This window comes from Calypte anna, chromosome 3 (genome assembly GCF_003957555.1).
Source record: "Calypte anna isolate BGI_N300 chromosome 3, bCalAnn1_v1.p, whole genome shotgun sequence".
NCBI classification, from domain to species: Eukaryota; Metazoa; Chordata; class Aves; order Apodiformes; family Trochilidae; genus Calypte; species Calypte anna.
Genome location: NC_044246.1, coordinates 6279158 through 6306089, shown reverse-complemented (window position 1 = coordinate 6306089; position 26932 = coordinate 6279158). Strand labels below are relative to the sequence as shown.

General features: G+C 41.0%; 2 protein-coding genes across 7 annotated transcripts in view; one reads left to right on the top strand and one right to left on the bottom strand.

Moving 5' to 3' along the window:
* Window positions 1-495: 495 nt before the first annotated feature.
* Window positions 496-26583, top strand: B3GALNT2 (beta-1,3-N-acetylgalactosaminyltransferase 2). 2 transcript variants are annotated; one of them, XM_030448027.1, is made up of 12 exons: window positions 496-722; window positions 9356-9503; window positions 10816-10916; window positions 11991-12184; window positions 12358-12453; window positions 16574-16684; window positions 17283-17361; window positions 18602-18785; window positions 20140-20265; window positions 22839-22998; window positions 23408-23464; window positions 23902-26583. In XM_030448027.1, the coding sequence occupies exons 1-12, from the start codon at window positions 620-622 to the stop codon at window positions 24034-24036; spliced, it is 1494 nt and encodes a 497-aa protein (XP_030303887.1). In that variant the 5' UTR covers window positions 496-619; the 3' UTR covers window positions 24037-26583. The 2 variants fall into 2 exon arrangements, with proteins under 2 accessions (XP_030303887.1, XP_030303888.1); XM_030448028.1 differs by having other exon boundaries at window positions 530-722; window positions 9410-9503.
* TBCE (tubulin folding cofactor E) overlaps window positions 25028-26932 on the bottom strand; it is a 51539-nt gene continuing 49634 nt past the window's right edge. For all 5 annotated transcript variants that reach the window (XM_030448025.1, XM_030448022.1, XM_030448021.1 and 2 more), the window contains 2 exons: window positions 25665-25756; window positions 25028-25395 (listed from right to left, as the gene is read on the bottom strand). In XM_030448025.1, coding sequence (XP_030303885.1) covers window positions 25303-25395; window positions 25665-25756 — 185 coding nt within the window. In that variant the 3' untranslated portion in view covers window positions 25028-25302. The remainder of the gene's footprint in view (window positions 25396-25664; window positions 25757-26932) is intronic.

Here is a 26932-nt window from a genome sequence, read left to right as displayed (position 1 = left end):
GAAGCACCCTCCCCTCTTTATTGGATTAATAAAGGATTGTTCTGGAAAACTACTCGTTACTAGACACTGCCTTTTTGGAAGGGGCAGACAATTACATGGGGAAGTTTCACCCCGCTGCCCGGCACAGCCCCGCTCTGACCCCGGGTCCCCAGAGGGGATCAGTGTCTCAGGATAACGCGCTGCTACCGCCCCCGGAGACTCCCTCCCTCCCGCGACGTCTCCGCTCCCTTTGCCACGCGAATCCTGAGGTGAAACCGGGCTCCCACAGCACTCCCCCGCGGACACCCCTTCGGCCCGGTTCGGCTCGGCTCGTCCCTCCCCGCCGTGCGCGGCAGAGCCGTCCCCGCTCCCCTCAGCCACCCGGGGCCTCGCCGTGCCGTCCCGCGGCATTGTGGGGGCTGTAGGCGGCCGTCGACACCGCCCGCCCCGCCGCTGCCCGCCGGGGCTGGGTCGGGACTGCAGCTCCCGGCGGCCGCGGGGCAGCGGAGCCCGGCCCGGCAGAGCGGCGGCGGCGGCAGCGGCGCGGGGAGGAGCCACGGGCGGCCGATTCGGGCCGTGGCCCCGGCGCGGCGGGGAGAGGCCGGCGCGGAGGAGAAGGGGGTGGCTGCCGCGGCGGCCAATGCGAAACTGGCTGGTGCTGCTGGGCCCCTGTGCGCTCGGGGTCGCGCTGCACCTCTGGCTGCTGCTCAGCTGCCCCGGCGGCCCCGGGAGGCACCCGGCAGGTAGGGAAGGGGCTGGCGGCAGCACCGGGCGGGAAGGGCTCCCCCGACCCCTGAGGAGCCCGGTGAGGAGCGGGCGAGGGCAGTGGGGTTGCGGGAAAGAAGCACCCGGGCCGGGGGTGTCCCCCTGCGGGGTAACGCGCCGTGGCCCTGCCGGCGGCTCCGGCCTTGCTGTGGCGGGGGGCAGCGGTTCTACCGGAGGGTTCCTGCCGGCTGCTGGGGGTAGAGGGGGGGATACCCCGGTGGGGAAGAGCGCCCGGAATGCCGGCGTGGGCTTTATGGGGGGCAGCGGTGGTTACGTCGGGCGGTGGAGAGCAGCGCTGGCTTTGGGGCTCAGGTTGGGGGGCACCCGCGGTGCGTGGTTCCCCAGGGTGTGCTGGAACTTTCGGTGGGGCGGCAGCTCCCTCTGAATCCCGCACCCCTGAGGAGCCTTGGGAGGGGATCCCCACCGATTTCACTCGTGTCGTTCCCAACGTTAGGAATAATACGGCTCTTCGCACCGTGCCGCGTTTGCCTGAGTGGTCTTTAAAATACTCCTGTGGCGTAAAAAGCTATTCATGGGATCGGGCGTGATCCAACTCGAGGGAAATCGGATCCCTGAGAGCTTATCTTGTGCTCTTCCCAAAATGGATTGCACTTCTCAGGCCGCAAGTCTGCGTGCCCGGTGGGAGCACCCATCTCTTGGGACAGAAACTTCTGTCAGCTGCCCATGGGTGCTGTTTGAGAACGTAAAGAAATGCACTACAAGACATCTGAAAAAATAATAAGGAAAAAATGGTGGTTTGTTTGTTGTTTTTTTTTTTTTTCTTTTACTTGAGACTAAAGACTGTTTAGTAGCCTGTTCACAGACAAAGCCACAGTTTCTGACCTGTGCAGGGTGCACACAGCTGTGAGGAAATGAGAATCTGCAGGTTTCCAGTGGTAATTATTAACACAGGTGTGGAAAGTGCAAGGTCAGTGCATTTTGGGTACCCTGAAGGCTGCAGAGCTCTATGGGTGTCTCTGTGTTCTGGCCATTGCATGGCAAATGAGCAGCAGTCACGCCTGAATTAACGAAAGAATTCTAGTTGTTAGCCTGAAGTGCATTTGAATTGTCTGGCTGGTTTTGTTCCTCATCCTTCACGGTGCTGCTTTTGTAACTTCCAGTGCATTAATTTGTAGTTGGAAGTGGCAGTGTGGAATTTCATGATGACCTTTTCTGCAGAAATTTGTTTTTCGCTTACAAACAGCTCTTGGGAAAACCCAGGAGTTTCTCAGTTGGGGAGGGGGAGAAGAAACATAGAATCATGGCATGGTTCAGGTTGGAAGGAACTTTGAAGATCATCTGGTTCCAACCTCTTGGCAGGGGAAACCTTCCACTACAAACTTTGCTTGTCAGAGGTTCACTGTTTAAAACAGTTATTGGAGTATGTTTTTGTTCCTGTGAAACTGGGTTGCATTGGATAATGCTAGGATAACCAGGATTTAAAAAAAAACTTTCTTTAATACTGAAAATATGTTTTGTTTGTGCAAGGTTTATTTAATTGTAACCTATTGAGTCATATATTCACAATTAGGAGAGAAAAACTGGTACCTCTTATGAAAAGGGAGCATCTTTCATCTGTAGGAAAATGGTCAATATTGTACATGTGCTGTCTCTTTGTAGGTCTGATTCTTGTATGATAATTTATGGAGGAGTCTGCCCCTTAGCCTTCAAAGTACTCTGGAAGATGCAAGCTGTAGGTGTGCCTGCTTTGGCAGAGGAAGAAGGATGAGTTAAGGGACCTCTTTTACCTCTGATATATTCTGTGTTGTATTTTTTTGTTATTCACAGTGTTTTAGAAACATTAATAAATTCATATACAGGAGTAGGAAATATCCTTATTCATTAAAAGGCTTTTTAAATATGAAGTTACTTTAGAAACTCTGGTACTGTATGATAAAGGCAGTCTTGTTTCATTTAATTTTTTTTTTTATTACCTACTACCTGGAAACACTAGTATGAATAAAAATTAAATCTGATCACAAGACAGTGTTTTACAATAACTGTGACATAAAAATGCATTGTTTTGATGTTCCTGGGTATTCCTGTGCAGTGTCTGTGTGTCTCAGTAGTTGTGTAGTGTCTCAACAGCTGCAAAATTAGCTACTATGGGAGGTCAGAATCAGAATGAACAAAAGTTCTATTTTAATTCTCCTCTCAATAGTCATTGCTCACACAAACACAAAGGGGAAGTTGTTAAAAAGTTGGTAACCTCTTTTAGTGATCGTTTACCTTGACATCTTTGACTCTCTTCATTGGACTGACAAAACTGGAATAGCCATCTCTGGCCACCACTGCTGCTTACTTTTTCTGATGAGCAGCTCTTGATCTTTATCTTAAAATGTCAGCCAGGCAGCCCGCAATTATTGGGGGAAGGCTTGAGGTGGCATTTTGTTTGTTGACTTGGATTCCTGGCAGTCTGAGGAAAAGGTTATTCTAGAAGCTTCTTATCCTGATTAGAAATATTTTCTCATTTCTGGCATAAACTTCCTTGCAACTGGTTTATGCCCTTCTGTTCTTAAGCCTTTCAGTTAAAAGAGCCTTTCTCCTCCAAGTACATCTCCATCAGGTAACCATAGAGATCAAACGTGTCTGGTTTAAACTTTTGTTTTCTCAAGCTGAGCAATTCAGGTACTTCTGACCTCTGCTTGGAAAATAGGCCATCCATTTCTGGAAAGCAGTTAATTTTTGCTGTCTGTAGCTCAGATGACTTGAAATGTAAACAGTGTTCCAGTCTTCACTCATCCCAATTACTTCTCTTCCTCTATTGGAAGTAAGTACCTTCTTTCTGTTCATAATCATTTCCACTTTGTTGGGTAAATTTCCTGTAGGCAGTAGTTATTAAGTGGAAAAAATTAAACAGGATCAGTTCTGACACCAGAGGCCTTTGCCTCAGTGTCCTGAGTGGTGGCTCCCTCATTTCTTTTTGTTCATCAGTTAATGGGACTGTAATTCCCACTTCTGAGCAAGAAGAAGCTTTCAGGTTTTATTGAAGACCTGTTCTAAGTGGTTCCAAACAACTGCTGTGGAAAGGAAGTTTGTGGGTAGGAAGCTTTGGTTAGTTTTTGTAAAACTCTTAGATAAATGCTAATTATAAAATGACCTCAGAAACTTGAGAAAGAACAGCCAGACCTGCTTTTAGCACTCCAGGTGGATTCATTGCTAATTGTGTGTTTTAATTGATGGCACAAGTCTTATTGAGTAGGAAATTACTCACTGTAGGGCATTAGTTAGCATGCCCCACACATTCAGTTTAATATGCTGCTACTTTGCTGATGCTAATGCCCTTTAAAACGTTATTCCTGCCACATTTCTGGGGGTGTGTGGCAGCTAAGAATTGGCCCTCTTGGTTTCGTCAGACTCAATCTTTTACTCGTGAATAGTTATGCAACAGAGGAAGAAGCACCATTTTCTGAAAAAAAACCTGCTTGTATGCCATCTGTTGTCCTGTGGTTCAGAATGTTCTTCTAGTGGAACCATATACAGGGTGGGTTAGGCTGGGGTTTAGTGATCTGCCTTCCAGAATTAGTGTTGTCCCTCTCCTGGACCACCTTGTGGGTATGACAGGTGAGAGAGGGGGACAGAGAGCTTAAAGTTTTTGGCTGTTCAGTACTGAAAGATCAAAGTGTAGGAACACACTCTAAGGTTATATGTGATGCTGTGCTCTAAGGAGAAATTCTGCCAAAATGTGATACTTGAGAAAAAGTGTCAGAAATCTGTTAAGCCTGTCTGTTAGGGATGGTCAGGGAGTTACTTCATCTTTTCTAGGCATGTAAAGACTAATAGGCTGGTGGTTTTAAGTCTCCCATCAACAGGTCAGGTTTGGCATTGGCATAGCTGTGCAGTTCTGCCTAAAAGTTGTTCCCCAGCCTTCACCTATGATATCTCACCATGACATTGTTTTCCAGGGATGGGCCATCCCAGCAAAAACAAGCAACTCACCTCTGATGGACATGAAATAATTAACAAAGAAACCACAACTAAGATGACAGTATTTTCCAACTGAATTGGGATTTTTTTAGTATGCAGTTATTCTGTGGATGTCTGAGACATTGCAAGCTGCTAATGAGCACCACTATAGCTGCATTTTTGTGTTTTGCCTTAAAGCAGGGAGAAAAGAGTGACAGTTCTGCCAGAGCTGGAGGACAAGGCTTGTGGCAGGAGGAGACTCTTCACCAGTTCTCCTCTACATTGCCGAGTGAGTAGGCAGCAGTCAGAAGGAAGCAAGTAGCCTTCCCTGGCAGCAGGCTTTTTTTTCCATGGCATCAGGGACTGGTAACCACTTTTCAAAGGATAAAGGTGCTGTATTCCACCAACACTCCCCTCAAAAAAAGGGCACTGTGCCCAGGTTTGTCTGGAAGAGTGCAACTGCTCTGTCATTAATGTTTACAGCACCATCATCCCATCAGCATCAATACTGTCACTTTGCAACTTGGAAAGACCTTGCTGTCCTCTTTCATTAAGGGAATACTGTTGATGTGAAAAAAACCAAACCAAACAACTCTGCCTGCAGAGGTTTTCCTCTTTGGATCTCTAAAGCTTGTTTAAAAGCTTGTCTAAAGGCTTGTCTGACTCAAAAGAGAGAAAAGGATCCTTCTGGATCCTGCAGAAGCCAGAGGTGCACATTTTGGTATAAAGCAGGTATTGCAGAGGGGGTTGTAGCTCTGTTTGCAGAGAAACCTGTAATGCAGATGAGCTATAGCAGATTACTGAGGGAAGAAGATTAAAGAGCTGCTTTTGCTCTTTGGTTTGTTCTTTTTCTGCCTGTGTCAGCATTCTGGGAATACAAACCTTCTTTATATTCAGTTAATTCCTTCCTTTGTGTTTGGATCTTTCACAAAACAGCACAGAAGAAAAAGGCATTGACAAACAGGGATGTGGTTACAGAATCACAAGAATAGGAAGAGATAACCATGAGTTGGGTTTTTTTGTTTGTGGTTTGTTGTTTTTGTTTTTTTTCTGGGGGGGGGGGATGTTGTTCCACTTTAGCCTTATCTTACAAAGTGAATGAGTTGAGAAGGTTCTAAATAACTTCTGCCTGGCCTACTTAGTTCCATTCATTGATTTTTATTCTTGGAGGAAAAAATAAAAAGCTTCTGTGGAGCTCACTCTTGCAGTCTCCTGTGGAGGTTCTCTGTTGTCTGACAGTCTCCACAAGGCACTGTCTCAGTGGAAGCACTAACAGTATGTATTTTCTCTTTCCAGTCCAGTTCCATGAAGTGTGGGAACTTAAATCACTTTGGGCACTGCAGACTTGTCTGGAAATGAGTGGCAAATTTACTAGTGGGCAGGGGGTCTCATCAGGAGAGATGTGTGCAGCAACATCATATTTACCTTGTTTGTTGACAGAATCAAGCTAAATGATTTCTCAGTCTTTTCATCTCCAGCTGATGGCAGTAAATATAATTAACAGCTTGAACTTGACATTTTACTTGAGAATCAGTCTCAAAGGGAGAAAGGATGCATGTTAATCTTTGTGGTTTGGGATGGTGAAAAACTTCAAGAGCATTGGCTGCTGCTGAGGGGGTTAAGATCTGACTGGGGACTAGCAGTGACCTCTGTCCATGACCATGTCAGCAGGAAACACCTCTGCATCTTTTGCTTTGCTTTCTAAGGGTGCAGTATTGTGGTTTATAGTCATTTATTTACTTTTTCCTGTGTTTCTCCCTAACTTGGATCTGTTGGTAATTCTCAAGCTAGACAGACAGGTGGGGTTCCCAGAGATGAGTGTTTAAACCCAGTTTTATGAAAACTGATGACCAAGAATCCAGCAAAGTCTTGCTTCAGCTCATACTGAGCAGAAAAAGAGTATGGTCAGACATCAGAGAACTGTGCAGGAGCCTGTCCTAACAAATATCACAGCTCAGGAAAACTTCTGTAGGAACTTTTTATCAACTGTGTGTCACCAGACTCTGGCAGTCTGAACTGCAGTAGTCTATGAGCTGACAATAGTGTTCCTTGGCAGCTGCTGTACAGAATTAAATGGATCTCAGCAGCTGTTTGGGGGTTTTTTTGGGTCTTTTTAATTGGAAAATTTAAAGGCTTAATTGTCGTTCACAAACGGTTCAAGGTAAGGGTAATACAGTATGTAATTTTAAAGCCTATTACTAACACTTAAAATGTTGGCCTAAGATTGCACAAAATTGAACAGAAGATAAATTAGATTGGTCCCCAGTGGTAAGTATTGATTGCTTGTCTAAATTGTTATTTTTGTCTTGGAGGTGAGCAGTATGTTCTCTTAAATTATGCTGTATCAAAGGATATATATTCACATAATCTTAATTGTTCTTATAAGTAAGTAGCCTTAGTCTTTTGTTTTCCCTGTGCCTCTCACTTTGTCTCCCATTTTTAGCATTTTTAATAGTGCTAGTTCAGAGGATGTGACAATCTCTTTTCCTGAAAGTTTAGCACATGTTGTTCCTACTTTTCCATAGGAAAAGGAGAGAGCTTACTCATTAGGCTTTTGTGAAAGTAAGCTTTCTTTTTTAATTTTTTTTCCTATTTTCAGTGATTTTAAAAAGTGCAATGACATCCCTTATTAGACAACCTTCTGAATATAGACCACTGTAATGCCACCTTACTAAGCCTGAAGGTGGCCTAAAACAAGAAGGAGCTGTTTGTTCTAAAAGCAGTAGGATATTAATTCTGAAGCATCTGTTGCATTAATGTTCCCACATGAATGGTTCATAAGGAAAAGCTTCACTCATTTTAAAACACAAACTAATTAAAACTATATATATATTATTTGAGTAGCTTATTTTTAGGTTGCTTTTTTGATTGATTTGAGCCAATTAATGCTGTTCTGAGTCAAGTAACCCCGTTGAGTTCTGCTCTGAGTTTTATTTTTCTTTTAATTTTGATTGAATGAAATGGTTCTGCTTCTAATTAAAAGTGATATCTTAAAAAGCAAATCTGTGTAAACAATACCTCCTGTGCAGTCTATAAACACATTAGTCCTCCTGTGAGATTTATATTGGAAAGCTTCTGGGTAAGGCTACAGAGGCTGTTTAAAGGATAATCAAAGGATGGATGAAGGAAAAGGAAAGGAAGAGGATGTGTCAGAAGGAATTAAGAGACTACAAAGGAATTTGCTTTAATGTTGTATTCTTGTAAACATGTGGCTCTCTCATTTACCTCTCCTGATGTGGAGGATCTTATCAGTAGCCTCTAAACAACAACAAAAAAAATGGTCTGAAATCTCTTGGTGTTGGTTCAGCACTGAGCAGAGCAGGGCCAAAGCCTTTTTGCTGCACCCTGGGGAGGAGCTACAAGGCTGGCTGGCTGGATGGATGGATGGATGCCTGGTGTGGTCTGGCCCAGCAGCTCTTGTGGCAGGTGCTGTGGGGTCCAAGGTTAGTGAGCAGCTATAACAAGACAAAGTGGAGAAAGGGAATGCTTGAATAGAAGGTAGAATCTGGATTATAATTCATCTCTTTCTAGTGGGAGTACACACAGATGTGGCAGGTTTTTTTTTTCCTCTTTAAAATGAGGGGTTTCTTCAAAGAAATTCTTGCCTGTGTGGCAGGCAGTAGTTCAGTGGGCCCTCACATTTACATTTGTTTTCTTTATCTGCAGCCTACTGGGAAAAAAAAGTGAGAGGAAAGCAATCTTTTGCTAAAACTAAATATAAATCTATCTTGACTCTGGAATGTCTGAGAAATTAAAAGAAGCAAATTGATTTTAGCTACTTGCCTGCTGTTTGCAAGCTCTAAGTCAGAGCTTCTCAGGCTTCTGTCTTTCCATAATCTTGCTTGAAATCAAGTCTGGCTTTCATGATCTTTAAATTAAAACAGCACAAGCTACAGAATGGATTTGCAGTGATGTCCAGCTGTGAGTGAAGCCAGAGCATTCCTCTGTGCAGGGATGTAACACCCTGTGTGAAGGCAGAGTGATGTTCAAATGTGAAAGGTTATTGATGATGGGCCTTGATGCACTCGATTAAAATGATGCAGAAAGGTAGTCCAGCAGTTTTAGAAAGAAGGGGGGAAATGGGCATCCTTCTGAATCTGACAGGCCTTGCTTAAATATTTTTTTACTAGGCTAAAATAATAGTGAGCTTGAATAGGGAAGGCTTGGTAGCACTGAGGACAAGCCTCCTGGCTTTAGGATAAATCATGCTGGAGGAGGTATCAGTGAGCAAGCAGAAAGCCCACACTGTTTTGAGTTTTGCAGTGGGAACAGTAGGACCATGTGGCTTGCCCACAAGGTTTCTGATGGCTGATTAGGAAAGATAAGCCTAGCAAGAGCATTTTCTCCAGGGACAGTTTGCTCTTAGGACAGACACTCAAATATTTGAAGAATGGAAGAAACTGTCATTCAAAACCAAGGTTTATATTCTTGCCTGCTTTATGAGTCACAGTTTCTCAGTTTTTTGTTTTGTTTTGTTTTTTTTTTTACCTGCAGTGACTTGCTTAGTGCATTGCAGTAAAATTTTCTGAAATTGCTAGTGAAGGTTATGGCATGTTGAAAATGTTTCCCTGATTTTGAATCAAGAATTCAGTAGTAATTCTTCTTCTTTTAGTATTTCAGGCTCCCAGTACTTCTGAGACACGTTTTCATTATTGCTTGCAGTGATATGTACAAATAATAAATCTTTGTCACTTTGTATTTCTAGGTCCATTGGCCTTCTTTCCTCAGTGGAAGCTGAAACATTATGATGTTATTGTAGGTGTTTTGTCAGCTCGACACAATCATGAACTGCGCAATGTCATAAGGAGCACTTGGTTCAAGCATCTGAAAGAACATCCTGGGCTGAGCCAACGGTAATCTCTTTTGTGATCTGGGGCTTTGAGGGGCAGGGAAGACTATAATGCCTAAATAACTTGATTTATTCTTTTCTTTTACCTCTTTTTTTGTTTGTTTGCTTGTTTTTTGTTTTTTTTTTTCTTGGAAAGCATTTCCTTTTTTGGAGAGTTATTTGTGAGTGTCTTGTATTCTGATAATTTATTTCAAACTAACTTTTAAAGTCTGCTTAGTAATACATAAGAATACTTGTTCTGGGCTGTAACTGCTTTTGTAGAAGGAATGAAATGACTGTTCACTTTTGTTTGGTTTTGCAATTACTTGCCACTGTTCATTAGTGATGTATAAGACTTTCCCTTTCTTTGTGTTGTGTTGTGCACTTTGTAAGGTAACCAACTTGCAAAGTCAGGCAGGATACCTGAAAGCAGGCAGGATCACACTTGGTGAGAGACCCACAAAATAACTCTTAAAACAGCCTCAAACTGTTCAGGTTTATTTCCCACTGACTCAGGTGCATCAAACTGCTGCAGTGTAAATGACCAACAGAACCCCTCCTGACTGCTTGCAGAAACCTCAGTCTATGGAGAGCTCTTTCTTGCTTATAAAGTTCTGTTGCAGTTCCTCCTGGAAACACTGATACACCTCATCCTGGTAGAACTGAAGGCCCTTCACCATTCACAGGTGTGCTGTAAGCATGCAGTTTGGAGTGAAGCACCTTCTGTAGTTTATGTGGAGTTCCAGGAGGATATTTAGCTGCTAGGTGAAAAACAACCTAAGGATCCTCTTGCTCTTCATTCTGCTTGTTGTCTCCTGCCTGTGGCACAACCATGATTGGGGCTGGAAAGAGCAAGCTGTTCTTTTGCTGCTACCCAAAATTGAGACATTTGATTAGAATAGTCTGGAGTCAGGGTTCATACTTTGGTGCTGTGTGGTTTTTTCCTTATTATTATTTGTTTCATTGCCTTTTGAATGCTGAATACTTAATCGTAAATTAAGTAACAAAACCAGGCAGGGAAAGGCCTTCAGGATCCTTCAGTGCTGCCTTAGGTCTTTTTCTGCTTCATGTGCTGGCTGTCTTGAATCCCATTCCCAGTTGTCAGTCTCCCTGCATCCTCGTTGTGTAATGTAAAAAGCTGACGTGGGTTTGGAATTGGAATTCAGCCCCTGTGAGGAGATTGATGTGGCTGCTCTGGGTACACATTCTCCTTGCTGATTTTCAAGGGGTTCGTAACCTTAATCCTGTGAAAGACAGGGTGTTGTGATGAAGTAAATTTATGAAAATTGGAGGGAGGAGGGAAGAGAACTGGTGTTAATAAAACCAAATTATTTTAGTGTCCTTGTGAAGTTTATAATAGGTGCTCATGGTTGTGCTGTGCCAGTGGAGGACAGAGAAGACCCCTACTCCTGCAAACTTCTGAACATCAGCAACCCAGGTATAGCAGTTAACTTGTAAAAATTCAGTGCTCTGAACTAGAACAAAGCATCTGTTCTGATAGTAGTTTGGGGTGCTTAACTGAGCCAGCAAGTCTTGAAAGTAAATGTCACCTAGAACTTGCTGTCTGATCAGCTGCATAATATTCCTAAGAATGTTACAGGCATGAAAGGGAGATCTTTGGGGGTGTGGAGGAGAGGCCACAGACTTTTAATGGATCCCCTGTGTCTAGGGGATAGTGTCCCCCATGTAATGTTCTTTTTTAACTCAATCTCTGTGTAAAGTGAAGTTGGAGAGAGCTTGAATGGCCTGGTCTAGTGTCAAATGTTAAGAAAGTGGCAAGATGGACTCCTCTGGTGACAAAGTGAATTCTAAGCTGGCTGATAGCTTTTTCAGATTGTGCTCTAGAGAGAAAACAATTAAGAAATATATCACAGGGGAAAAATTAAGTGTTGCCATAAAAAGATTCTTAACTAAAATTGTAAATTCTTCCTGCCACCTTTTTTTTTCTATTTAATTTTGGTCTTTAATTGCAAGTTAACTAGGGACTGCTTGGCACTTAGGCCATGATTCACCATGAAATTAAACTTCTGTTACTTTCTCTTTGAATGGCAACATCAGCTCTTAGCCAGTCTCCCAGGAATAAGGGCTACCTCAAGGCTTAGGGAGACAATAATGCCAAAAAGCAGTCAGCTGAATTAAGTGGAGGTGTATGCCATTTTGATACATGAATAATTATTTTAATATGCTTATACACAGATACTCATGCAGTCAAATGGCATTTTTGTCTTCACTATGTGGATTTATTGTTTCTAGTCTTTTCCTTGAGGTTAGGTAGGCACTGACTTGCAACTGCTGGTAGCCTTCAGATTACTGGATCACTCTGAGTTTCTCCTTGCTGCAGCCTCCAGCAAGTTGTATTTTCTTAACCTCCAGCATTTGTTTATCCTTGTGCACCTGTGAGCTGTGCTAATTAATCAGAATATGTGCATGTATCCAGGGTGCTTAGTGGGTATCCAGCTTTAGAACTATGAAGTTTTCTTAACCTGACCTCTGTCCTTTCTGTTTCCTTCAGTTTTGAATCAGGAAATTGAAGCATTCAGTCTCCCTGAGGATGAACCTTCTGTGCTACTGGAAGACAGAGTTGTCAGTGTGAACTTTCGTGTACTCTACCCCATTGTCATTACCAGTCTTGGGGTATTTTATGAAGCTGATGGGGTGGGATTTCAGAGAAACATCACTGTAAAACTGTACCAGGCAGAACACGAGGTAAGAGCACTATGGATATCTTTTGAAAGTTGACTTTTAGGAGAATAAAATTTCTGCTAAGGTAGTAACTGAGATGATAAAGATTTGTATAATCACACAGAACTTTAAATGTATCTTTTTGTTTGTTTTTTCTTTTTTTTTAATTTATTTTTAAATTTTTCTGTTGTTCACAGGAAGCTCTCTTCAGTGCTCGCTTCAGTCCACCGAGCTCTGGAGTGCAAGTGAACAGATTGTGGTACAAGCCAGTGGAGCAGTTCATTTTGCCAGAGGTATGTGCAGTACTGGAACTGCCTGCAATTCTCTCTAAGTCAGCTGAAGAGACTGACTGATTAAAACTGGCCTTTACTTGAGGCAGAAAAGAACAAGTGAAAACATCTAGAATGATAGTTGAGGGAATATGCTAAAATCCAGAATGGCTTTTTCACCATCTCATCAGTACCTATAAAGCAAAAGCCTGAGAAATACAAATTGATTTTAAAAGTACATTGACAAATAGGAGCAATTTCAGAAACCTTTTCAGTTACTGAGTGAAAATTCTGCCTGCTTCCATTCTGTGGGAGAGTTTAGCAGAGAATGGGACATTTCTTTCTCCTTCCTGCTTTTTCAGGCATAAGTACACAAGGCAGGGAAAAGGGATTTCTAGGGAACAGCTGGAAATGAGTTTTCTGCTTCTGATGTCTTAGACAAGCAAGATATGATGTGTTACATTTGTAATGACAGTGTTAATTGAATTGTTTTAATCAAGAAGCTCTTACTAAGGGATACTGAAATTTTTGTTATTAATTTTCTGGCAGAATTAGTGAAGAATCTTTCAGTCATTGAGCTGTGCAAGGAAACAAATATTAGAACTTTTTCTAGAACATCTTTAGTACTGTCTACCTGGGATACACTAGGCAGAGTATATGGTGCACAGAAGACTGACATTTGGGGTTTTAAAACCTGTTAACACCCTATGGCAGAAGTTTGCTTATTTTGTTTTGGTTTTTAGTAGGTACCCCTCAGAAGTTTGGTAGAAGACTGCTTTTTGGACAGCAGTGAATGTTAGCTTGCTTGTCCTTCAGCTTGTCCTTGCTTGTCCATTAGCTAAGCTCATGAGGCAGAGTCTAAACTCTTTTTTTTTATTATTATTTTTTTTAATCCTCCTTGGCACTTGGAGTTCAGTTCAAGAGTGGCATTTTGATACAGGGATATAGAACCTACTTGTGTCCAGGTAAAGGAATTGTTCCCAGTGATGAACAAGTGATCTCTCACAAGATGTGTCAGCTGACATTTTAGGCTGTTTCTCCTCTTCATTTAAATATTCTCCTATCTGACTGGGTCCTTGCTGCTATATCTGTAAGTTGTGTTTAGGTCTGGGTTGTTTTGGTATGGAAAAAATGAAGTGTTCTATGAAAGAATGGAGCAGGAGAGGATGGGGAGGAGAGGACATTTGAGGCCAGTTTAATCCCTGACATATTCCTCTGGCTTTGTAAGAATGAATGCATTTGGAAACCTGCTCTTTTTGAGAGCAATCTGCAGCTGATTAATTGGTTTATCACCTCAAACTGTTTTTACTGAATATTATCCAAGTTTGTTATGTTGGCAAGAGACCTTTTGGGTGAGCAGACCTCTTGCAGTAGTTTGTGCATATGTTTTGAGAATCTAATTTGATACCAAAATGGTTCAGGGGTTTCACTTTTTTAAAATGACTATGGGCTACCCAGTAATTTGGTAGGATGACATGTAAGCATTTTCCCTGTAAGACTTTGTTCTGAGATACTAAAAATCTAGGCAGTTGTAATTTTGCTACAAATGACTGCATTTATCCTGAGAGGCAGATGGGGAGGATTTCATTTAGAAAGGGGATATTAGTATTCATATATTTCTTTGTGTGGGCTTCCTTAATCTGATACGTTTCGTGCTGAATGCTTACAGGATAACATGATGTTTCTGATGTAGATTAATAGGGTTTATGCACAGCATGTAGTCTCCTGTGATACTTAAGATGCTGAACCCATACAAGATGATTCAGAGGAGATGGAATGCCCACGTGTTCCTACCTGCTTTCTTGAGAGCATTACATTTAGTGAGTTGTTTAATTGCCACGAGATGGTTTATGAGACAGTATCCATTCTCTGCCTTTCCACCTTCAAGAAGTAATGGATTGTACAGACTACTGAAGTGCTTCATTCGTCTTCCAGCTGAAGTGCTGCTCTTTCTGCTCATCCTGGGCAAAGGGAAGGAATTGCAGCATTACAATAGGCATCTGGCAAGCCAGATTGTCAGAGACAGAATTGATCATTCAGCTTTGGAATGACTCAAAACGCAGAAGAGCAGAACCACCAGCAGATAACTAAAACTCACACAGGGGCTCTTACAGCCAAGCCTTAGCAATGCACTTACTTTGTCAAAAAGCCTCTGACTGCTTGCATGAAAATGGGTCTCCCTGCTATGCATATGCTGTATTACTAATGGGGAGTAGCTGGAGAATCAAAGAGCACAGCACTGTTGAACATGAGGAAGGGAGTTTGGCAGAGCTGCATTATGTCAGTACACCTGTTCAGTATTCACTGCAAATGCCACTGCACTCTGGCAGCAGCAGGACTGGAATTTAGATGGGGAAAAACAGATGATGCAGTCTCAGGTGCACCACTAATATTTTGCTTCAAGCATTTTCATACCTCAGCTTATAGTAAAAGGCTTAGAATAAGAATAGTTGAAGGCTAAAGTCATTAGAAAATTTTCTTACAAGGCTGTCAATCTGGAAAATAATGATAGTTTGCAGCTTTAGGACACTTTGCACTGAGGTTGACTGGTAATAACTGATTTAAGACTCTTGTTACATGTTTGAAGCCTGTATCAGTAATAGTCAGTGGTGAGAATTCTGCTGTTTCTGTGTGAGGAGGGAAAGGACTCTCAGGGTCACTAAACAGCTTACCAAAGGTTGTGTCTGTACACACAGCACAGAAGTAGGATTAGAGCCCTGTCACTACAGGAGAAGACATTAGAATGGGAGCTCACAGCCACTGCAAATGGAGAAATTGAGCAAATGGGTTTTACTGTGCAGGTGTTCAGGGGTCCTGCCACTGAAAAAAAGTCTTGGTTAGTGGCTCATTTGTTTTGATAACTGACAGGTAGTTAAACAAACAAAGGGAAGGCACTGAGCATGCAAGTCAGGCTTGAATAAACACTGTCAAGCTCCATTATTAGATTATAAAGCTGGCACTATAAATAATAGATGAGAGGCTTCTGAAATATGCAGCTGTCATTAAGTACTGAGCCTGCTGTGGATATTAAGACCTACTTCTAGAGGAAAGCAAGAACTGAGATGAGCTCCAAGCCTGGGCTTAATGGTGTGTCAAGTATACAGACTTTCTACAGCAAAGGAGCATCTGCAAATCACTGAAAGAAGTTGTTTCTCTGTTCCACACTCCACACTGACTGCCATGTCTTTTCCTGTGAAACTGGGAGAAACAAAATGGAATGCACTCATCTAGCAGTCAGTAGTATGATAGCCCTACAGCTGCTTTATGCTGCCTTGTCATTTGGGTGAAATCACTTTTTAAAAGATTAAAAATGCAATACTGTCAGTCCTGTTACCTGTACACCATGCTACTTGTCCCTTTGCATGTTCTCAGGGGTCTTCAAGGATTGTCTTGTATAAACTGGGCAATAGTTGGCCTGTTAGGTGGATTGGCTTCAAGCTGAGATGGAATGCAAGGATTTACACACACACACAGGTGTATGTGTATATATATATATTAATCTCTCTATTTAAAAGCCATGGACCGACAGAACTTAAATTGACAGTTAAAACCAGAAAATTTTAAAGATATTCACCTCTCTTCTTCCTCCTTTCCCCACCAGCCAAGATGTAAGGTCAGAGTTCTGTGCCTCTCCTACAGTAACTTCTGACAGCTTTGCCAGGATAAAGTTGGCTGTATTTTCCTTTTGTTTTGCTGATGTCAGGATTGAATCTCAGATCTCTGGTTTTGGCAGATAGCTAAACAGCAGCACTTATTTCCAACTCTGTTTTAACATATTCTCTTTGTAATGTGGGATTTTGTAGCTGATTTTTAAAAACCCACATCAGGTCACTTTTAGGTGCTATCTTAATGATGATAGAAAGCCAAAGCCTTTTACACTGGGCTTCTGTTAAAATTTTAATATTCCTCATATAGAGATCCATGATTAGTCTTAAAAACATAAATACATACTACAGAGTTTTGCAGTTTTATTTCTTTTATGTGCAACGTTTTTTGTTGAAGTGTAAAACATATGTTGAGCATTCAAGCTATATGTTGCCTGAAGTTGACTATTCTAAAATTAAAAAAAACCCACCAAACTGCTTGATTTTCTTCCTCTGAAGATTTTGCATACCTTTATAACAGAATTTTGCTCTCTTACCAGAGTTTTGAAGGTACCATTGTGTGGGAAAGCCAGGATCTTCAGGGTCTTGTTTCCAGAAACCTTCATAAAGTGATGGTGAATGATGGAGGGGGTGTTTTCAGAGTCATTACAGTAAGTCACCTCACCTTCCCTTTCATCATATTTCTATTTTTAATTTGCCTGGGAAAAGAAGAAGGGAATGCAAAAAATGCTGCCAGTAAGTGGCATTTTCTTTCATTATGAAGGGGGAAAAGTTCACCTGTTGTCTTCTTCAGGTGTGAAGCAGTATTAGTATATCAGAACTGGCAAAATATAGGTCAAAAATCCTGTGCTAAAATCCCAATCAATGGAATTAAGCCTGTTTTTTTTTTGCTTTTTGGCAGAAAAGCCTGTGGAAAAAAAAAAAGCCTGCTCTGTAAAAATGTTGCTTGCTTAAACACACTGTATTATTTAGACAGAATAAGTACATTCTGCTCTCAGCTTCAAAACTAGTGTTCTAAAAGTTTCAGTGGCACTGAAAACAAGCTGCTGGTTTTAGGTGAAGCTTCAAAAAATGCCACAGAACTTTGCAGTTAAAAATCTTAGTCTTTCAGTGTGCAGGTACCTAACCAGAAGATCTTTAAATTAGTTTCCTTCTCAGTTGCCAGAAAACTCACCTTAAAATTGCAGGGAAAACCACATCAGTAATGAGAGATAAACTGAATTCTTTCCATTAATCTGTCTCTGGCAGGCAGGGGAAGGGTCACTGCCACATGAATTCACAGAAGGTGTGGAAGGAATAGCAGGTGGTTTTATCTACACTATTCAAGGTAAGTCTGCAAAGTGTTGCATAACATTTGACACAGTGATAAAACAAAAACTATAAATTACTTTTCTGAGGTAAAATTCATACTACCTCTATGAACTTGATAACCCTAAGTTTGCTCTTGGTAGAAGCAATCTCTTTCTGTCTTTTTATGCCTAATGTCAGTGTCCTGATGTGGAAGTTCTCTGCTTTCCCTTTGTCAGGTGCTCCAGCTGATTTGCATCCCTTTGTCTTTTTATTAACAAAATCACAATTTTTACCTAAAGTCTTTTCTCTGTCCTTGTTTTTTGTTACCCAAACCCGAGCTGAGAAACGCTGTGCAGTAATATCTTTCCCCAATAATTTTCACCTTTTTTTTCTTGTCCTGCTACTGTGGGAAGTATTTTGTCATTAATGTTTAATGCTAACTGCTGTGAAACAGTGACTGCCTAATACAGCCTTCTTTTTCATCCTGCTCTTGCTGTTTTACACTTAGTTCAGCACGATGTTCAGAGACTAAAGGAGCTTTTTCCAGTTAAGATTTGGGCCACAAAGCACTAAAGCTGATGTGTTCTTATTGATCCATCATAGCCAACATAAGCAGTGACTTTCAGAGTGTGATGCCAGTGTTCTAGGCCTGGCACATGTATATGGGCAGCCCTTTACCTTGTCATCTGTGTAGGACCCTAAACTGAGGTGTGCTGAAGCCCTTTCATCCTGTTTGTCAAAAAGTTCTTCATTACTACATGTCTCCTTACCAAGAACTTCAGTAATCTTCTAATATTTTTTTAGCTTTTACCTGCAGCCAGTTATGAAGTGTGGTTCAGCAGGGACCACCTATGATACATTAAAATATAATAAATTCTATTATGTTTAGCATAGGCTTTTTGGTTTTTGTTTTGGGGTTTATTTTTTTGCACTATATATACTTAGGAATAATTTATATAACAGTAGCTTTTTTATTCTGCTGGTAAGAGTAATAGTGAAGCCCCAGACAGCTCTTTAATGTGAAGAATCTTAAGAAGTTGAATACTTCTATTAGTGAAAAGTAAGAGAATACCTTTTTACTTTAAACTTTCAGACCTTATGCAAAAATGTGTTTCTGTGTTGTTCTGCAGCTTTCAACATTTGATAAATTTTAAATTAATTGCAGGATTTTCATAACCCCATAGGGTTGAACACTTCTTCAGCTTTTGTGTATGATCCAAGAGAAACTTGTGAAACATGAAGCATCTCTGTTTAACCATGGGTGCTGTTTCTTTCAGAAGGTGATGCTCTGTTAAAAAGCCTCCATACTCGCCCAGAAAGGTTTGCAAGTCACATAAAAAGTCTTGAAAAAGAAGATGCTTTATTAAAGGAAGAAAGCAGTACCTATGGTGATATTGTCTTTGTAGATGTTACTGACACTTACAGAACTGTTCCAGCCAAACTGCTGAACTTCTACAGGTGGTAAGTTGAAAAGTATTTTTTCTCTTAGGAATATTGGTGTTTGTAGTGCAAGATGATCCAGTTTGTTATACTTATTATCTGATGTGTTCCATGAAATACATACCTGATGTGATTTACTTCATTAAACTGTATTTCCCTCACAATTCTGGGGGAATGTAGCGAGTGAAATAACAGCATCTGTATTTCTTGCCTGCTGAACCTTGAAGGTGCCTGAAATAAGCATGAGCTGGCAAGGCAGGCTTCTGCTCTTAGGAAAATTTTCATGTCTCCTTGTAACTTTTTTTAATTAGTTTGACTAAAAACTAGCAGTTTTACTCTTTTAAAGGCTGGGTTTTGGCCAGCTCAGATACTTAAGAGTTTCTCTTGTACTGCAGAGCCTCAGACTGTGCTCCCGATGTGGCCTCACCAGTGCTGAGTGGAGGGAAAGGATAAAAAGTTTGTGAACAGGGGAGAAGGAAGGTTGAGAGGAAGAATTTCCACAGTGTATTACATAGTGGTGAATCTATTAAGTTACTGCCTCTAATTTGCAATTCTTTCCACTACTCTGAGACAACTGTTTTAATTAATTGATGTTGCTGTGGAGTAAGAAATATAGCTGGCAGACTTAATTGCTTGAAAGATGATGCATTTATTTAACAAATGTCATGGTTATGAATGTAACTGCAAAACTGAACCATGGTCTTTCAGTTCTAATAAAAGGGTTCAAATGTCAGCTCTTAGATCTTTGTGGTCATTTCTTTCTTGTTAGCAAATTTTTCAAGATTTAGTAATAAAAGGCTTAAGGAAAATGTCTTTCTTGTTACATTTTAAAACCCAGGAATAATCCCTAGAATCTCAAGCTTTTTTGGTTATTTTCAAGTGACAGGTTTCAGACAGCCAAAGATTACTCTCTTTCATATTTGAAGGGATACTTTACTGAGGAAGAGTAAGCACCAAGTTGTTCCCACAGGTGTTTCTTCTGACTGCTTCATCCTGAGGAGCTACTGCCATGCAGCCATGGGCTTTTCACAGCTGTGCTGCTGTCATCATCAGGGGTTCATATCCTTCTGGGGTCAGTGCTGTTTAAGATGGATTCATTAGTAAATCCACCATCTGTCCTGGAGAAGAAAACTTCAAGATTTTTTTTCTTCAGCTCATACACAAATCCAGGCTGTGAGATCATTGTAGGCTGCAGCTCCTTCTCTGTAGGACAAGCAGTCAGCTTGTCAGGAAAAAAATTTAAAAGTCAAGGGCAGGAAAGACACTCCTTCCCTCTTCCTTCCACCTCTGTTTCCCAAAAAACTTGTGGAGTGTTCTGTTGTGTAGCTGAGGGCTGCAGCTCAGCATTTCATCACTTTTTTTGTTGTTGTTACAGGACAGTTGAATCAACAAGTTTTGATTTGCTGCTGAAGACAGATGATGATTGTTACATTGATTTGGAGGCTGTTTTTAACAGAATAATGCAGAAGAAATTGGACAGGCCAAACATCTGGTGGGGAAAGTGAGTTGTTTTTGTTGTTTGTTTTTTTTTTTAACTTGTCTCAAGAGATACCATGTCTTTAGTGAATGGTTTATCGCTTTAAGTCTGTTTTCATGTGGCTTCCACTTTTCTCCATATAGGAGCTAATTATAAAAAGCAGACCTTTGGTATTTGTAAAACTTTGAACCTCAGAATACAGAAACTGGTCCTTCACAACAGCTTTCCAGAGCATGACTTCACAATGAGTTGAACTTGCTGAATACCTAACCTAGTTTTAAAATGTGTTGTATACGTCTTTGTTGTGGTACTTAAATAAAAGTATTCCAGCAGTACAGTAAAGTTAAAAGACAGATATGTTCTAGAACTGTAAACGTTTTTTGAAGCCACTGTGATTTCTCTGGAGAGCTTGAGGAAATGGGGTAAACAGGAGAAATAAATTTGCCTTTTTAGACAGCACTTTATTTTGAAGTTTATGACAGGCCTTGCTACCCATTTTGCTGCTCTCCAAATTGGTAGCTTTAATTCATGAATTCTAGAGTGAAATTCCCTTTCCTGTATTAAACTTGTGCATAATTAGGTGGCTCAGAATGGTCAGTGTCTTACTAAGCTTGCTCTCTAGTTTCTTGTTTGTTGTTCAGTATTCCTTATAATGTTAATACTTAATTAGTTCCTTTATTGGAAGAAACTTATCCTAGTTCTAGTGAATTCAGAAATGATCAGCTTACTCTAGCAGAAAACAAGGGTGAGAGCTCATTGAAGCTGGGAAGGGAATGCTTTGGACTGAGCAGTGCTTGGATGTGATCTCAGCTAACAGCCCTTTTCTGATCCCACTTTCTGTTGTGCAGTGGATTTGTTCATTAATTTTATATCACCATTTTAAAAGGTTATCTTAGCTAATCATGAGCATTTCAGGATTGTAGGCTGGAAAAAACAAATGCTCCAGGTTTGCTACTTCAGAACTTTTTGGTTCATCTTGGAAAGAATATTATTATCTTAATAAAATGCTATTTTCTTTTAAAACTGCAGTCAAAAGATCAGTCACCTCCAGGCATGAGAGAGGTGTCTTTGAGAGATCAGCTCTGCAGATGAACAAATTTATAATGGGGTAGAATGTACCAAGCTCTTTCTGAAGGAGATTGAATCTAATATGAATGCTGTAAACAAAAAAGCAATTCACTGCAGTTGGCCCATCTATGGCCATGCTACCAGTGGGAGTTCAGAACACCTTTTCTTGACCTTAATTAGGCCCCCAAAAACTTTCAGATACTTGGAGTTTTCGATTAATTGTAAAGTGTAGTGAACAACCCTGAAATCACTACAGAGGGATAAGTGATTAATAAAGCAGGTGCCCCTCAGTCTGAGGGGGCTGCACCCTTCCTGCTGTGACTGCCAAGAGTGGAAGGTACTGAGGCTGAAGTGAGTGCAGGTATCAGATGTGACTTTTATCTCCTTGGTGCTTTATCATGTCAGCTTCAGCTGTGAATGTGTGAAGTCTGGTACCAGGTCTGCCAGTCAGTACAATGGAGTATAATTATTTATATTAGAATATATAAAACATAGTACTGTTATTAATAATCTATTAGTGATTTATTATAGTATACTGATCAATAATTAGTTACTATAAATAATCTAATATATAACTATAAAATATATTGATATTAGGATTGTAATTATAATTCCTCCCTTATGGAGCTGTTGTCAGGTGACAGTTCTTAGTAGCTCACTAAATAAAGCTTTTACCTGCTTGTGCTCATGATGAATCCAGCAATTCTTGAACCTGTTTGCAAGCAGGGAGAGAACTTGCTGCATCACCACAGCTGTGCCACTTAGCTGGGGGTGCATGAAGTGTTTGTAAGGTAAGAGGAGTGCAATAGCAGCCTGTTCCTGAACAAGGGCAGCAGGACATTGTTCCCTGCCTGACACAGCAGTCTGACAGGGTCTCTGGCAGCCTGTTAGCAACCAAAAACTTTTTGCCACACTGCCTGGCGAAGAAGGGAGAGGCTTGTTGTGGAGAGGCTGTGCAGATAGAGCACTGCTGGCTTGAGCTGTAAGTACAATCTTCCTTAGAGAAGGTGACTGCCAGGAAGGCTTTTTGTAGTTCAGTGGTGGCAGCCTTTGCTGGCCTTCTGCTTTGTTGAGTTTCATTTGGAGAAGAGGTTTTTAAGCAGCCACTTGTTTTATTAGGAAAGTGGGTTGTGTAACATTGCTGGATGTGCCAGGCTGCTGGAGGCACCAGGCAGCTTGGTGTTTATAACCAAAAATGCTTGGCCACTGAAGGTCTCACAAAACACAGGTGAGCCACTTGCCTTTACCTGGATCAGAACCCACCTGTGGGTGCAGACATGCTGAAGACCTGACTGTGTTGTGCTTGTGTCTGTTCTGAGAACTTTCTCTTATTACCCAAGACTGAGACCACACAAGAGTTACATTTTCAGCTTTTGTGATGAGGTGTGTGCCACAGAGAAATAAGGCCAGGTACTATAATTAGGATCACCTTCTACTTTCTCTTAGTATTTTTTAGTGTTACTTCAGTTGTTAGCAGTGTTCATAGGTTTCACAGAGGACTCTGTATAAACATCTGACATCCTCTTCAGTTTCAGACTAAACTGGGCAGTTGATCGCACTGGGAAATGGCAAGAGCTGGAGTACCCAAGTCCTGCATATCCAGCCTTTGCCTGTGGGTCTGGCTATGTCATCTCTAAAGACATTGTTCAGTGGCTGGCAAGCAACTCTGACAGATTAAAGACATACCAGGTACTAAAGCATTGGTTCAGTTTTTCTATCTTAAACTGGGCTGGGGAGCAGCAGGTGTACTGGGTGAGTTGGAAAGAACATTGCTCAAGTGTCAGTGTTGGGTTCTCCTGGTTAAGGGTGGCTTTTTGCAGTGCTTTTGGTTGCTGTACTTAGTGTCTGTTCTAAGTCAAAGCACAAGTGCTTTGGACTGAGAACCTCTGGAGCTGTCATCTTGTTTTTTGTACTCTCTTCCAAGGACAATTATTAGCACAGGAAAGCTGGGAGGCTTAGTTTACAATTAGAAAACAGTCAGACATAGGCTTTTATAGTTAACCATTATTTTACTGCCACTTATTCTACTTTACAAAGTCATACTTCATGCTTTTCTGGTGCTAGTATCTGTATTTTTCACTTTAATATGTTCCCTCAGGGTGAAGATGTGAGTATGGGCATCTGGATGGCAGCTGTAGGACCCAAGCGCTATCAAGTAAGTCTGATGAAATTCCCTGATCTTCCAGAAAGATGCCTTTTGCTCCAAGTAGCTTAAAAAAGGGAAAAGTTACCTTTTTTCAAAAAAAAACCAACAACCCTGAATTCCCCCCCCCCCCCAGCAAAACACAAAAACCCCCAAACAAACAAACATCTGCTGGATTAAAATCCAGAAAAGAAAAAAAAAAACCTGTCACGATGTGTTTGAAAGGAAAGCCACAAACCAATCCTCCACCACTGCACCCCTCATCTCCACTCTCCAAGTTCTCTGAATAGGTCTAGCAGACCAGAGAGGGACATAAACCTTGAGTTGGTGACCTTTGTGTGGAGAGGTTGTTGCCTAGAAACAGTGAAAATGTGATTGTGGGAAGTGAAGATTGTTGAAGATTGAATTTTTTGCAAGAAAAACTATTGGAATGGTTCTCTCTCTAACAGGACAGTCTCTGGTTGTGTGAGAAGACCTGTGAGAGTGGGATGTTGTCTTCCCCCCAGTATTCTCCACAGGAACTGAAAGAGCTCTGGAGATTAAAGGAACTGTGTGGAGATCCTTGTAGGTGTGAGGAAAGATGATGGACTTGTCTTGGAAAACAGGGTAGCATATAATGATCATGGAAAATTGTATATTTGGATTCATTCTTGGAACAATAAGGAATATTAAGGTATCTTTTAAATGTTGGATTTCAACTAAAGTATAACAATATTTGCACATCCCTTTTGATAATTACAAGTGGACTGATACCATTCTTTTTCTATAGTATAATGTTGATCTGACAAATACCAAAATGTTTAAGATAAAAAAAATTTCCTTTTTATATGAAGTCAAAGACCTACTTGTAATTAATAAATGCACATAAGAATGCCAACTGGCCTGGTTTTTGTAAACTAAAGTACTACTGATTTAACTCAGTCTAGAGCTGTACCAGGATCCAGTGCAGAGCTGTGCTCAGCACCTGGGGCTCTGGTAAATCTTGCTGCAGCAAATCTGTGCTGTTTGAGGGACTGTCCTCATCTGTGCAGGGGCTGGGACTACTAGGGGTTAGGATTTATGTTTAATTTCTTTATACTATCATCAGTTTAGTTAAAAACAATATCAAAGTTTGCTTATACCAAATCTTGAACTACTGCAAACTTGGAGGAATTTCTGATAGCTCAATGTATTCTATTAGGTAGGAATTTACATAGGAATCAGAGGGCACACAAGAGGAAGGAAGTGAAGCAAGATTGAGCAACAGCACACTGAAGAATGTAAAACAAATAGCAATGCCTTGCAGGATGCTGAGAACTTATTTATACTGTGGTATGTTAATGCTGTAGGGTAGAATAAGGGTTTGACAGATTTTGACCTTAAATAGTCTAAGGCTGTGTAGATACTTCTACAATCACTGCTGTCTTTCTTTTGTTTGCTTTAAGGTTTTTGGAAGTAGATGGAAAGGAGAAGAGCAGGGAGCCTCTTTCAGTGCAGCACTGATTTAAAAGCAAAGAGATCTCAATGACACATGTGCTAAGCTCAGTAAAACAAATTCTCACCACTCCAGTGGAAAGGTAATACAAAATCTTGGTAAAAGGGTTACCTTGAGTTTTATTTAATTGAACCATTTACACACTAGCTGGTATCTCTCCAAGAAGACAATTCAGCCAAAGGCAAATCCTGTCATGGAGACTGATGGCTACATTTAGGAGCTTCAAACTTTACTGTGTATCTCTCTGGTGCCAGGCATGAAAGTCATGTTCTCCTAGAGGTGTGTTGAGGCACAGGCTGTCCACACTGCCTGGGAGCACTCTGTAACTCTCCTGTGGTTGCAGTGTTGGCTTTCCCTCAGCCTCCCAAATCCCTTCTTACCACCTTACTAACACACAGTCTCCGTTTTCTATTGAGTAAAACTGCAGAGGCTTTAAGTCGTTGTCAAGTTCAACTTCTTTTCCTTCCAACTAGAATAAAAAAGAAAGAGAAAAAAAAAAAAACAAACACCTGGATCAGACTTTAACTGAAAATCTGCTCATGTAAACCAAATATAGCTCAGGCAGTTGTAATCAGGGGGGATCTGTCATATTTCAGGAATGAAATTAGGTCCTAAATTGCAGCATGAAGACTGCCCTCCTTAACTGAAACCAATCTCATTAGGTAGTATTTGAGAACATGTTGTTGACCTTTAGCAGCATGCAGTATTTTATTGCTGAATTACCCATTTTTAACTCACTTTAGAACTTTCATAGGAGAGTTTCAGTTCTGAACCAGGGATTTTCAGGAGGCGATACAGCAATCCTTTGACCCTCTGAATAGTCATAGACTCTGCCAAGGGGAAAAAAAAAATAAAATTAGAAAACTGCTGCTACCACTGAGCTGTAGCAAAGTTCTGAGTGTTTCAACTGCACTTGGCTTATAGCAACAGTGAAAGGCTGTAATGCTGCTTCAGTTCTAACACTGCAATAACATCTGTTGTACCTGAAACTGTAACTGCTGATATCACATTGGAAATGGATAAATCCCTGGTGGATAGGGCAGGATATGCTCCTACAGGTTAAGTGCTTTGATCCCATAAACCAAATTGAAGTCTTGCAGGCATCATCATTGACCTTTGTGGGGGTTGTATTTACTACATGCTAAACTAAGTGACCTTTGAGACATCCCAGTCAGGTTCTGACTCCTTGGATCTGGCAACTGTTCCTTGAAGTTCCAATTACCAGGAATTGGCTTTCCCAGCACAGATGGAGTGTTTGTCACTGTAGGACTAGTTTCATTCTTAGAAATGGTTTTACATTAATTAGTCCCAAACAAAACTGTCAGCAGAGTTGCAGAGTGGTTTATATTATGAAGTCAGTTAGAGGAAGGGATTATTTTTTTGTAATGGATCTTGAATGAGTAAATGTAGTTTGTTCCAGAGGTGATACCTGCATTTGCAATAGATATACTCAGTATTTTGGTTGAACTTTCACTTCTTTTGAAGCTTTATTCTAAAGGCACAGCAATAGTGAGTTATTCCTGTAATACCACACATTGTACTTAGACAAATATTTTTCTATCAAACATTTTTGTAAAAGCTGTATCTATCTGATTTTATGCAACTTGTGATAATAAATGTGATTTTTATTTTAGAATAAAGCTTGGGTAAGTTGTTTCTCTCAGCCTGACACATCTTTCTGACACATCTTTCTAAAACATCAGTTTGATTTACAGCAAAGTTTCAACATTGTCTCACTACAGGCATTAAAACTCCCAAAAGAAAAATTTGATGCAGGTCAGAATTAAATACTAAACCCCAGCTAGAACTGCAGACTACATGGTTGGCTAATACAGCTTCATGTTCTTTTTATCTGATTATCCACCAGATTCCATACCAGTTAATTAGCCTCTGATTGCCCCAGATACATTAATCATGAAGCCAACAGCAGAGGATATAAGAAAAGCATCAACTGTCAGTGTTGAAGCTGGGATGGAATTAAGTATGAAGGTCAGCAAAATAAGGAC